Below are 14,124 nucleotides of genomic sequence, written 5' to 3'. Positions count from 1 at the left end.
GGGACCGTCATGTAAGCCCCCACCTCGTGCACTTGCTCCCCGATCTTGATCTCTTGTATTTTGGCATATTTCCGTGCCCGTGATAAGTCAGGGGTACTTACGACCATGATGTTCTGCGCGTTGTTCGGGAGGAAGGTGTCTCCCGACGCTTCGTCGCCCGATATTTTAGCCGCCGCGGTGACCGCCGCCGCCATGACCATGATCGGAGTCTTCACGATGTTTAGGCCCCCCGCGGCCGCACGACGATCTTGGTGTCTCCTTTCGGTAACACGTCGGGCATCCTAGCCGCCATTGTTGCCGAAGCTACTGCCTTGCTAGCGTACTCCTTCGCTTTCGAGTGGGGCTGTTGGGAAGTGAGCGGCGGGCTCTCCTTCTTGGGCCTTTTAGAGCGGCGAACGACTTCCGTCCAATCCGCTGCGTCCACGCTCTCTTGTGAACTTATATCCTCCCCTTCTACTTCAACGCACATCCAGCCTTCGTCTTCAGCAACCTTGGTCGGTGTCCTCTCCGGAGACGTGGCCGTCTCATTTCGTCAGCCATGCTTCGCTGCCTCGGCTCGCTAGGCCTACCGGACCATGCTTGCCGAGCGGCTAGGCTTAGCGCGGTGCTCCCTCGCAGCTCAAGGAAAATCGGGAAAAAATCCGAAATTCACGTACCCCTGGGCGAATCCGGTATCTGCGGGTGCGCAGTACCTTCGCGAATCCTGTGGCACCAGCTTCACAGCGATACTAATTAGTTAGCACTGCGTTAATTGTCATTAAAGCAGAAGCCGATGTGAAGCCCGTTCGCTCACCTCGGCGACCGCAGCGCCCTCGTTCGACGCCAACATTCACGCGGTGACGCGGTAAAAAAAGGATAATGTGCCTTTCTTCAACAAAGCGTCGATACTGGTCACGGGTTTTATGATAAACAATTTCCACACAGTGGCCCGGAGCAGAAAGGATGCGGGAGTTTAGAGAAGCACAACTGGTCTGACCGAGACTGCCGAACCAGCTTTGTAGGTGGTAGCTTTGCATTCAGTTGCTTCTATACCGTTATAACTAATAACTGTCTTGCTTGCTCATGGTGACGCAAACAGCGGCTGCGTTGTTGAATCACTGCCAGGGAAATGGGGAAGCGGAATGCGTGTTTAATTAGCGATTTCTCAGCAATTGAGGCACCCGTCGGAACCAAATCAACGCTTAAATTGCTTTGGAAACGTCAGTCTTTCACTTGAGATGAGCTGGCTGGTTTCTTGGAGTTTCCCTTAAGGTATACAGCACGGTTCATATGCACCTGACTGGTTTGTGGTGCTTCAGCTTACAGCTAGAGTTTCAGACGCCAAAATGCATGTTTAATTAACCAATAAATCTACTGTAAACAGCAGGGCGATAGAAGGTGTCTGGGTCTGAGTGGAGCGCACAGAGACGTGGGAATTCCTTGAGGACTTGGGAACTCGCCGTGTGCTTATCGACTAAAGCAGAGAAGAGGTAGTGAATACGCCATACCCCGCTTACCTGAAACAGCTCCATAGGCGTTGCTGTAGCGTTGCAGAAAAAAGAGGGCGATAAATTGTGGAAACAGCAGCACGTAGCAAAGCTCCGAAGACTGCGTCCAAAGCGCGAACACTGAGTTTGTAGCCAGGGATATGACAGTGGCCACAGCGCCTAGCAGCAACACAGCACAGCGCAACACGATGGCCCGCTCGTTGTCTGAAGCCTAGAAAGACAGCGCCAGGCACAAAGGCTTAGTTCAGTAATGAATTTTACACACAGTAGGTATTTTAACTGCAGGCGCTATAAAAGTTTCCCAAGCACTTAGCGAAATCTGAGCTGCAATGGGCCGATATCTTGGGTGCCTTGTGGACAATCCACAGACCGATATGTTCTCCCTTTCTGGCAGAAATTTTCCTATGAAATTTACCATTTCTTTGGAATCAAATTCCTCGTCAATGCAGTCCCGGGGTACCTGGAATCGACGTTTTCGAAGAAAATCACTGCTGAAGTGTTCTGCCAAATTGCTCCTATACGAACTCCTTTTTCTGCCCTTCCTCGTATTTGCGGAAGAAGGAAACCACGGTGAATTTTTATTTATGCAAGTATTGAGTGTACTGGCCAAAACCTCATACAAAGCATCGTTCGAAGCACAATTGTTGGTACTATATATGTTCACCCTGCGCCTATAGCACTTGGCTATTCCAACAGCAAGAGCTGTCGAGTATGTGCCGGAATTTTTAAGCGTTGCTCTTTTGAGGTCTTACGACGTAAATCAATACCTGCAGCTTGAAGTGCAATCAGTTCCTGTCTTACTAGGTACTGGGGGCCCAATTCTCTAACAAACGGGCGTCGCTTCGAAGCGACGGGGTAACCCCACGCAAATGCATGTGTTCTGGGGCCGGGCCATCGCTTTGAGTGCCACTGTGGAGGGAGTGTGAGCAGCAGAAATGCACTGTGGCAAGGGCGGGAAGCGACAAGTGAAACGATGGGGGCAGTGGGTGTCGTTTCGCGCCCTTGCCACAGCGCTTTTCTGCGGCTCACACTCCCTCCACAGTGGCACTCATAGCGACGGCCCTGCCCCAGAACACATGCATTTGCATGGCGCTACCCCATCGCTTCGAAGCGACGACCCGTCGTTTTATAGAATTCGGCCCCGTGTGGCAACGTTTGATGCCGAAGCGTGATATTAAGCCTAACGTCCAACGTGAGGGTGAAATTTCGGTAACCCTGATGTTGACCTTAACTTTCGCTAATCTTAACCTTCAAATCAACGTCGTACGAAGCTTTCGTTACACGTAGGTAGAAGCGTTACGTACGTAGAGCTTTTGCGGATGACGAATGCGCATGCGAAGAATGCAAATGGTCGCCGTGAGACTCACCGACGCCCGTGAGATTCGGATTTTTACGTTGCTTCCGCACGTTTAGTCGACCAACATGGCGGCGCCCTGCCATCCCACTTCGCAGCCGTAAAAGCTTCGTCGCTAATCCCTAGAAGCGATATCGTGTTCTAAGCTGTTGATACGCCTTCAGTTTGCCCATTACTAGTTTTTTTAATGTGATAGATTGCCCTACGGCATAACAGGGTTACCCTCACTCAAAGCTTCAATCGAAAAACAGCTTTTGGTTTGCAGATAGAAGGGAGATTTTTCAGGTGTGTAGCGCATAGAGTTTCTTAACAGATGTACTTGAGAGGAACTGCGCCTGGTAATCCTTGTCGTCTTGAGGGTTCATGGTAAAACCCCCGCTTTTGGCTTGGGCCTAACGTGAAGATTGAATTCTTAAGCAGTTTTGGAGATTGGCTTTCTTCGCTATGCATTAACACGTCTAGGAGCTACGAAGCCGAAATCCTCCCTTTTCTGTGGTAGCCATGTTCGGTGAAACAGCAGGCAGTGCGTGATCGTACAGTCTTTGCCAAAATTGTGTGGGCCACTGCGACCGTGGCCGGAGCAGGCACGCGGCCGATCAGGGGCGCTGCGCTTGCCGCTGTCGGCTGGTTGCGTGGCTTAAATGAGTGAGGGGAACTTTTGCTCTTGCTTTTGTAATGTGTCCGGAGCGACAAGTGCTGCGCAATGTGCCTGCGCTCAAGCGAAGTTCGCCTGCTCTGAGAAGCTGTTTCCGTTGCACTTATCGCGCCAGCCATACTACGAAACGAAGCGCGAAAGTTCACCTCACTCTCTTTACGCGGGAGGACTCTCTGAATTTTCAGAAGGTCACATTGACAATCCTCCAGTGATTCCGATTTACTACTCAGGGATACAATGACAAGTTCCGCCATACGAAAACCGGAGACGGAGAAACTGGGCTACACTTCGCTTCCCGCCTGTCAGGATATTTTGATCGGTGGATCGAAACTTCGGGCGCACCACAGACATTTGAGAGCCTCCCGACAAAATTATCGCCAAGCAGTTCCTGAAGTTCTGCAGCCAGGATCTTGTTGTTTTCATTAAAGAAAGAGACTGCGAGCCATTAACCAAATGGCAGAGGTTTTCGATGGGTTTCTGAAAGTCCAGTAACTAAAGAAATGGGAGAAGTTCAAAGAAGGCACTGAGATAAACGCAGGCTCGAGTCATACTGATGGGGCCACAAAGAAAGGACCAGCTTGCTTTGTTTGAGGCAAAGCGGGACATTGTTTTCCTGATTGCCATAGGACGGGACAAGCTCCAATCTGCTCTAAGTGTCGCAAACCAGGCCACAAGAGCAGCTACTGAAAATCAAGAGAGCCTCATCCCAGTCAAGTTTCTGCTTGTTCAGTAAGACATTCCGGAAAAGAAGACAAGCTATATTTCTGTCCCAAGTCCACGGAAGAAGTTTGGAAGAGATGCAGTGAACCGGGACGCTCAGCCGACAATTTACCTCTCGTCACCGGTCAATTACACGGGAAAAGCATAACTGTGCTATGGGATTCAGGAAGTAACGCTGTAATTGTACATAACGAGCCCGTGCCAAATACGTGCTTGACAGGTCAAGCCGCCACAATGTTGTTCGTAGACAAGGCAACACAGCGCCTCCCAGAGGCGTATGTCAAGATCCATACTCCCTACTTTTCAGGCAAGGTCCTGGCGAAGTACATGACTGACCCACTTTATGACTTGGTCCTTGGTGACATCCCTGGCGCTAGACACTGATACGATCCCGACTCGAACTTCCCGCAAAAGTAAAGGAGAGAAATGTGACTAAGAAGCTACGTGTTCACCGCCGTGAACACAGCAACACCAGAGAGAACAAGCCACACGAAGTAGTATCCATTGTCAAACCTGCTATCTTAATAACAAAGGACTTCAGATTCGCTGAGGTGAAAAAAGAGAAGATGACAAAGAAATGTGAAGATGGAACTCTGCGTAGTTGTTTCAAAAGGCAAGTCAAGGAGATCACACCTCTAAGGGGAAACACCTACCTTTTTACAAGAGAACGGCTTGTTGTACCGACACTGCCACTTCTCATCCAGTCAAGATTACACACAACTAGTACCGAAAAAATTTCGAGACTCATTGCTCCAGATAGCCTACAACGACATTTTATGTCTGTCCTGCCATAAAGGCACTCGAAAGAAAACAGAAAATTCTTCAGGAATTGTACTGGTCGAATATCTTTACTGACATTAAAAGATTTGTAAGATCTTGCAATATATGCCAGTGGACGCCTCCAAATCAGAAAGTTGGAGATGGGCGTTTTTAGAAGACGCTCATTTGTGCGACAGTGTTTTCTTGCGGACAGACGCATTCGACAATAACATAGGAGCCGCCCTACGGTAAGGGTTCCCACTACTGTTGTTAGAACAATAATTCACAGTACAGTGCACTAAGAACAAGAGACAATATGGATGCCGATTTTTTATGCTGTGTGTGAACATCCGCTTGTTTTCCTTCTCCACCTGTGCGTTTTTTTTGGTGGAGTAGTGTGGCGGCAAGGTGTGAAAGTGTGTGTGTCTTCCCCAACAACTTTCTAAAGTGGCGAGACCTGTAATGAAGTACCGGCAACTTTCGGTTTTGAAAACAGTCTCCTCAGACACGACGGCCAATATCTCTTTTGTGGGTATGCGCCCCGCAAAAGAGGAAGAAGAGTGGAGAGATAGAATTTCGGCCGTGGAAACAGACGGGGTGTTCCGGTCTTGCCCTGCGGTGGTCGTGAAAAAGAAAGAGGGGAGACTGCTGACCAGAAGTCATGGTTTCACTACCCCGTGCGCGTCCGTACTTCCCCTGCCATAGCCTAAAACACAACGGCCAGGGAAACGACCTCACGTACCAGCACCCCACCCACCGACCACGTTCCAGAATGTTCCATGGGCAGACCGACGAAGCTCCAGCCAAGCTCCGGCCAACCCGCACCCTCCCGAATAGCTCATCCAACCTGGGAGTCTGTTCACGATTTTCCAACTCTACTTTCGTTAGAACGGAATCGTGTTTTTGAACAGTTTCGGTTTCGCTATTGGTTAGCAGCCCTGTATATTTTTTGTTTGTCTTCTATCTCAGGGTGCTTTTTCCTTGAACCAGCCCCAAAAGGTGCGCCGATTTTCAGTTTATTTTATGTTCCACTATACAGTCTCATTATTCTCCCGTCCGTAACGCTAGGAGCCTGTGTTCGATCCCAGGTAGGTTATAAGCATAAAAGAAATAAAATAAAGCCCACTACATAGCGTATAAATATATAATCTTTCTAAATACTTTTCGATATTTCCACGGTTCCGTTTCTATTGCAAGCTCGGTTTGGCAAACTACAGACGGCACCACACGGCCAAGCTTATAATGGGCCCCAAAATAGCTACGAATGTCCTCCCAGCGAACAGTCACGTGCGAAAGCTCTGCATTGCTCTAGAGTCAAGAGGTAGTGCAAAACTCTAAATCAGAAAAAACAAAAAGAAAACGCCCAGCCGAAAGCAGAGCAAGAAAAAGAGAACAACGAATCAAAAGATTCATGCAACCAGTTAACATGACCCAAATATTGCAGCGACTACCGTACCCCAAATTTACCCGCTCCGAAGAAAGTGCAAGGAACACCATCATCAGGACTGCCTATAAGGCACTTCTCAACATCACAATTTTGACCGCGAGACGAACTAGCAAAGGGTGGACCACCACAGTAAGAGAATGTAGATGCATAGACTGGTTTAGTATAATGTGAAGGTCATGCTCTCGATGCAGGGATAAAATAGCAATATCCGGAGCAAAAAAATAGGCACTCGGGAAGCACCGGACAAGAGCACGTGAAAGTCAGTGGGACAGTCCTTCACCCTGCAGTCCTCCTAAGTAGGATGTTAGTTACCATGAAGATGAATATGTCCTCAACTTGTCTTCCTAATGCATTTCAAGAAAGCGAACAAGTCACTCTCCGAGCGCCAAGGAAGCGGATGGAAAAACAAAATCGGGAGAACCATTGAACCCCCCAACCTGCACTACTCCATTTACAAAGAAACTACCACACGCCATTATAGACATGGCACCGTTCCCACGACCCCACATATAAACTCTCCTCTACCAATATTATGGATGCAGTCATACACAAGAAGAGGCGATATGGCAGGATCAAGTTCATTCAGCGAAAGTTTCATTCTCATGAGACCACAGTATACAGACTCCGGGAGGTGTGAAAGCACGAGGCCCCAATTGTGGTAGTTGACTACTCTGGCAATCCTTGTGACTGTATGATCCTCCAACATAGAAGAAAAAGCAACTAGAAGTTGGAGCCATCCTCTTGGCCATCCGTATAGTGGAAGTATCAAATAGAAGTGCAGCATTATTACAGACTCTCAAAGGACACTTCAGGCAGAATACCTAAGCGCTTCGGTGCAATATTCCAATAGAAAAAAAAGTTAAAAAAGTCACTTGGACTTCCGGACAAAATGGTCTAGAAAGAGAACGATGCACTCACCTACAGGGACATAAACTCACATACCGTGCTCTTGTGACTACGACTACCACACGGGCATCCTCGAAAAACGTTAAGAACGAATCCTCATCGTATGCCTAGGAACACGATCTTTCCCCTTGCAACATCGAGGTCTACGTGTCAGAGAATCACGAACTCTGTGGCCTAAAAACCAACACAAGACATTACTTCACACTGTGATAAAATAAGAGAGACATCCACCCTCATGCACGCAACCTAGCCAAATGCGAGGGTATGTATTATTACTAAAGAACTACCCAAACAAATAACTTATTCCACTTCGAGACATGGGAGGCAGATTTGACCATATCGTTAGGTCAAGATGAGCACAGCCTGCTTGACAGGGCAAGGGATGAATCTTCTGCAACTGGTTCAGTTGGCTCAAGTTCCAAATTTAAGCTCCCTGACATCCCCATTTTCCCACCACAACTATTTCTTCCTGAACAAAGATATTCTCTATCTTTCACTCCCTCTCTTCGAAAAAAGCAAAATTATTTGGCCGGGCCTAGACATCACAGAAAACACATTTTGATACACTGAAACTGACGCCTCCTAGCTAAAACTTTCCACCTCCTTGCATCCACAATCTTTCACGTTCTTTCAAAAGCCTGTTTGCTCGTCTTTCTCTTTTCGATGACATTTAGTTATGGTGCAGCATAGATCGGAAATGCAACAACTGCGTACGAAAACGCTCCGTGGGAGTCGAAGTAGCGCTATCCAGCCTTACATCTTGGGATACAAACGTAGATACCTGCAACTTTTGTTTCTTTAAGCATAAACCAATTAGCTCAGCCGCAAGTGTCGTTAAGCTGCAGCTTACGGTCGGTGTACCGGTTCACCATGAAGGCGACGTTTTCTAGCCAAGCTCAAAAAATTATCCACTCGTCAAACATTTCAAATAATAGTGAAATTAACAAAATCAGAGTCTCTAATGAGCCCCCCCCCCCCCCCCCCAAATACTAACATTGGTTGGAACTACCCCCTTGGCCGCATACTAGCAGGCAGAACCGTCCGACAAAAATACGCTTTACTTCCTTTTTCCTTAGTTTTAAACAGCCAATTTTATTTTCCACTTACTTAATATAAACTATTCTTCGCGTTTTTGTGGCACTTTTTTTTAATTTGCGGTCACTAAAACGTTTGAATCGGAGCCAATGATGAAACTAAGGCGAGCGCATTATGCAATGGTGCTCCATGACACAGACGGCCTTGATGTAAGCCGTATAGACGCTAGCGCCAGACTCCCCTCTAGTGTGTATTGTAGGAAACTCTCTGTTTAAGCTAGACGAAGAACCGTTTGTCGCCGACATAGCAACAGGCTCGAGAGATCATGAGTGGCTACAGCAGTCTGTGTGTGTTAGTAGATGGCGCTAGGAATAACGCGCAGCTATTGGCGGAGCGCGTGCATTCAGGCGCCGTACGCACGGGGTGCGTCACCTACACGTAACTATAAGAATTTAAACTACATGCGCGTGGGCTATGTATACTTTTCACATTTTTTACGTGAACTCTGTACGCATGTGAAATTAAAACTGTCCTTTGTACGGCAATATACGACTACCGAATAACCACGCTAGACCTCATAGCCTCACATTTCGCTTGACATCTCGGCCGTCGCATGCCGTCATCGCCCTCTCCCTCTGCTGGGTATCAACCTGGGGTCACATTCCCATTCACAGCCAACGGGGATTTTCGACACCCTTGAAAATTTGCCTTTGGTGTTCCGGTAACTGCGATGTTCTCATCCAACAATCACGCTGAATCTGATTTTCCCTAGCAGTTTTGACGTCAAATCAATGAAAACATCGCGCTTTTTTTTTAATTTTCTACTGGTTTTTTGTTTTTCTGGAGGAGGGCTCTAGCATAAAGAATTGACTTTGTAGGCGCGCGTTTACTTCACTTTTCTCGAAGCCGTAGTATACTTTAGGTGCAGGGCATTCGCTCAATACCTTAGCAGTTCCTGGTATACGGTCGATCAAGTACTTATCAATGGTTTTTTTTAAATGGTTCAAATATTTCAGTAATCAAAACAATCCCGGCCATCTCTATTAAATTTAACCTGGGAACTGCCGAAGCACGCAGTGTATATGTGCATTCTTGGCGCCTTGGCGTTTTTGACAGCGGAGATGAAACCGTTGAAATGTAGAGGTATACAGATTTGCTGTTAAATTCTCGGGTCTTGGAAGCACGAAGCGTTCTAGCGCGAAGCTTTGGACAACGAGTGTTCCGGTGTGCTTTTTAGTACGCTTTACGTTCTAGCACGACGCGTTAGGAAATGAGGGTGCCGGGGTTTTAGTGCCGTCCCTACATCGACGATGACATGAGACGACGACGTGCGACGCCGACAGCCCCAGCCCCTCATTGGCTTCGCCCCTCAAAAGTATGTGATGCTGAAATCTAGTTTCAGGACCTCATTTATTTTTGTAACAACATAACAAATTTTCTAAGCCTCACCTTCGGCCTGGCCACACAGTAGTAAATATTGTGCGCAACCAGTGAGGAGGCGCTGAGCATGGACGAGTCGACCGAAGACATGACAGCCGCTACGATGGCGAGCTGACCCCCAATGGAGGCCCAGCCGCTCGCCAGGTGGTACATCGAAAGCGGCAGCACGTTTTTCCGGTCTGCTGGTTCGAGGTCAAACCTGCCGGCGTACTTGGCCATTGTGAAGTCTGCAAAATTAGAGGGCGTGGCACTTGCTTTGTTAATGGCATGCTTTCCTGCGAAAATGCTCAACTACTGAGACGTACAACAAACAGCCCAATTACACCCAGGGAGAAATCTGATGCAACTGCGGATCTTTGGGTTGTCTTCAGTAACATTACATATAGCTTCGGCTTTCTTTTTTCCGCGTTATGATACAGTCGTATTTGCGGATAATCGTGACAACCTTTTTCTGGTGAGTTCCCATAAAACAACAGTTACAGCTGTTTTCTGTAATCATAATTCACCCGTAGATGATCATGAAAGTACCGCAAAGTAGTTCTGGAGAGTTTACAACTTCACTTTGAATTAAATAATTATGACACGTAAACGAAACTGGGAGTAACGCAAAGTCGTTTTAGTGGCTAATTATCATATAATTAGTTTCGATATGCTTTCAATAAAAACGAGTTACGGCTATCTCCTGTAATAGTACTCCCGCCGTAGAAGTCCGTGCTTCACAGGTCAAACCACTATGCGCTGCCCAGGGGGCGCTGCAAAACTGACTTCTTGGTAGTACTTTCCGTGTAGTAGGAAGCTGGAGCGTCCTATAGGATCCCGTGTTGACAGAATCCAAATGAGCTCGGTACTCCCGAAGATTTTGCGTCATCGTTGTATCATAACTTGCTATCACAGCCCGCAAGCCGAGCCCCCATGTCACCTCCTCTCCCTTCCCGGCCTGCGCATGCGGCTATATAAGCAAGCCCAATAAAGCTGCGTGCGTCTGCTTTGGGTCATCCACTTCATGTGTCGTCTCACTGCCACTCACACATGAGGCCAGGGTCTCCTGCCTATCCCCGACACGACCGATGTCTTCGGCGATCAACATGGCATGAGGAAAAAAAGCCCTGCAGCGCAAATACATTTACAGCGTCCAGGGAAGTGCTCGCACGGTGACCGCACTCTCACACTATTAGGGTCACTGATCGATGGTCGTATGAAAGGATTTGAGGTGAGAGCTGCTTGTTTAAACTAACACACTTGTTGACAAGTACATTTCAACAACAGCCGGTGGAAAAAGAATGATGCAATCGGCGATGATCGTGCGTAAAAGTCACCGAGTACGGCGCAACGCAGACTGGTCTTCTGCGCACCTCGGTCCTTATGCGCGCAGTTTCATTAAATACTGCTGGTTTGTGTCGTCATTAATAATACGTGTGCAGCGCTAGCTTGCATTTTTATTACGTGGCACAGTGACAAAATGCAGCTAACCTCAGAAGCGTGAAATCTGTTTTGTGATTTCGAAATCAATGGGCGTAAAAATAAGTGGTTAGGCCAACTGAGTGGCCGGTCTGTTGCCTTGTTTGCTTTCCGTTTATGCAATTACGCTCTTGCATAATTTCTTCGCTGTTCACACTGTTGGGACGTCGTTGTCATCCCACCGCTGACACCCCGTTGCTGCGTAAGGGAAGGCGCACCCGAGCCGAGCTTTGTCGCCTCCGACATACGTGTGGTAGCGTGGTTTGAAGTTGATCGAATGTTGATCGCGCCGATAGATCGGCGGCAGAGATCCTGGGCTTGTCGAGACGTGAAACAGTGAGTCACCGACAGGGACGAATGCCTGAAAGGCGCACGTAGTGGAGGCTTCTCCGAACAGCTGAGGAGTATTGAAACGAAGCGCAGCGGTGGGCTCAATCGTAACAACACTTAATTGACTATAATAGGGGTCTGCACAGTTTTAAGGCGTAGGGCCGAGTCGCATGGAGTTGACACGGCGGAGGGTGGACAGCAAATCGGGGGAGGGGGGGGGCGGAGGAGAGGGGACTTTAAGGCAAAAAGAAAAAATGTAGCGAATTGGCAATAATATTTGACAATAATTCACAACGAATTGGCTAGGTGTGAAGATGTAGGACAATGCAACTGGAAGCGATTACTTCAGTATTATTCCCTCGCCTCCCTAACCTCGTTCGAGTTAGGAACTGGCGTTTCGGCATTCAAAGTGTTAGTGACGGGAGGAGGAGTGGTGGGGGTTCTGACGACGTGGTGGCGGCCGCTTACTCAGCCCCGCGGGCCGAGTAAGCGGCCCGCGGGCTTACAGGAGCCAGCAACCTACGCTTCGCGGGTTTCCACCCGCGAAGCGTAGGTTGCTGGCTCCTGTACTAGAAGATAACGAACGCAGTCAGTGACGATTGCATGTAAATATTTCAGCTGCTTATCGTGTATGCGGCTGTGTTGTGTCATGTAAATATCTCTGTATGCCGCGGACAAGCCATCCGGTGCTTTTTCCGCGTCCTTTAATTGCGCTTCATGTGCTTATTCGAAGCTATGGCCTCATGCACTCGCTAGAATACTTGTACCCTGCCATTTGTAAATCGTGCGGCGTAAAATGTTCAAAAGTAGTCATTTAGTCTGGGAAAATATGAAACAAAACACGTTTTCAAGGCGGTGCCAGGCCAGCATTGTTAGCTGAGTCAGCTGCGCTTCTCGCGTCTGCTGTCATGTTCCCTCTGAAGCAACCTTTTCCAGTTATATCCGGCTACAGGAGAGCACCATGCTGTTCTTATGCTACTTGTGAACTTTCCTTTGTCAGCCGTACGCAAGAAGAAAGAACGATAATTATTGTCAGGAAGTTAGACCACCCGACCTGGCGATACTGCATCACGTCGCGACAATCGTGCACCTCGATCAAAATAAAGCCAATAAGTTGGCCTGCTGTAGCGGATATTATTTTGTTTAGCCTCTGCAACTACTTTAAACACAATTTTATTCGGTGTGCAGTCATTTAAACGCAGCACAACTGGATTAATTTAGGTACAACCAACCTTCGCTCTGGTTTGTCATTGAAAACACATGGACTGCGGCGAGGATCGTCTGCTTTTGTGTTACCCAGATACGTCGGACACGAGGGGGCCCTGCATGTCACCAAAACTCCAGACTAGCACCCTATGTGGAAAAGCCAGCTTGCAAAGACAAGGCTTGCAACACTCACCATAAAGTCCGCTACACCTCTAAATGCAAATACATTGCTGGTAAATATCAGTGCCTAGACCGTTCTTTAGTTTTTTATGCATTTTTTCTGTATTGGGAACCTGTTTTTGCGCGGTAGAGAAAACCGCTTCAAAGAGAGCGTGACACGATATCGCGACATACTGGTAAGGGCCATCCCTAGAACAACAAATCTGTTTAAAAAAATTTGGCTCTCTGAGTTTAGGCCCAAAGGTACCTGGACTGAAGCGAACCCACCCCGTCGATTGACGGCTTAGCGACCACCGTTTGCTCCATTAAACGTTCATTCTCCCTCTCTCTCTCAGTTCAGCAAAGCGCACAAATCGACATGTCGTGAAACAGTGCAAACACACACATTCCTTGCTTGTCTTGCGTTTCCTCCATCCGGGTGTGTTGGCGTTGTGATAAGATATGACTAACACCAAATCGCCCAATTCGCGAGGGTACAGATTGAGCGGGCGTACAGCCTATGTGTTGGCACATCGACATATATCCGGGCTTACAAATACAACCAAGCATCTGGTGATTCCTTATTTTCTTCTTAGGTTACCTTCATTAGCCCGACATAGGACGCTTTGGCCTATATTGAAAGTTTAGGCTCCAGCAAATGAAGCTGCTATCAGAAGGAATTAAAATGCCGAATATGAAGTCCATAATAGCACGTACTACTGGTCTTTGCAGTGGCGCCGATGAAGATGGCGGGAGCGGCATAGATGATGCAGCCCGCAGCAGACATGTAGGAAAGCATTTGAGCAGCGAACCTGCCGTCCGAAGCAAGCACCGGCTGAAAGTAAACCTGCGCGGCAGAATGAAGGCCTTTCTTAGGTTGGGACGTGTAGAATGAAGTTTGTGCCAGTGCTGATTTTATTGATTGTGTGTGTCTATTTCCGAACACATTGCGTCACTTTAAAATGGCCTGATTACAGGTGGTTTAATAGAAGACCCGGGATATTACCTTTTTTGACCTTCCCGTGTCTCGACCTTGGAGTGAAATAGATTGTTGCAAGATTATAAATTAATGCAAGTGACATCATAAAAATTAAGAAACGTACGGTCATTGTAGGCAGCTCACATTTTCCTGGTTTTCATGCCCTAGTTTGTTTCATCACACTGATGT

The 14,124-nt window shown here is 47.8% G+C and overlaps 1 protein-coding gene across 1 annotated transcript; it reads right to left on the bottom strand.

Annotated features, from left to right (window-relative positions):
- Window positions 1-220: 220 nt before the first annotated feature.
- Window positions 221-13,743, bottom strand: LOC144179876 (high-affinity choline transporter 1-like). Its single transcript, XM_077708301.1, has 4 exons — window positions 13,674-13,743; window positions 9,813-10,030; window positions 1,497-1,698; window positions 221-258 (listed from the first exon to the last, which is right to left on the bottom strand). Exons 1-4 carry the CDS (start codon window positions 13,741-13,743, stop codon window positions 221-223), a joined length of 528 nt encoding a protein of 175 aa, XP_077564427.1.
- Between the last annotated feature and the right edge of the window lie 381 nt (window positions 13,744-14,124).

This window comes from Haemaphysalis longicornis, unplaced genomic scaffold, assembly GCF_048455015.1.
Source record: "Haemaphysalis longicornis isolate Haplotype H1 unplaced genomic scaffold, Haemaphysalis longicornis Haplotype H1 scaffold_4, whole genome shotgun sequence".
NCBI classification, from domain to species: domain Eukaryota; kingdom Metazoa; phylum Arthropoda; class Arachnida; order Ixodida; family Ixodidae; genus Haemaphysalis; species Haemaphysalis longicornis.
Note: the sequence above shows the minus strand (reverse complement) of the source record. Positions and strands in the feature narration are given on the sequence as shown.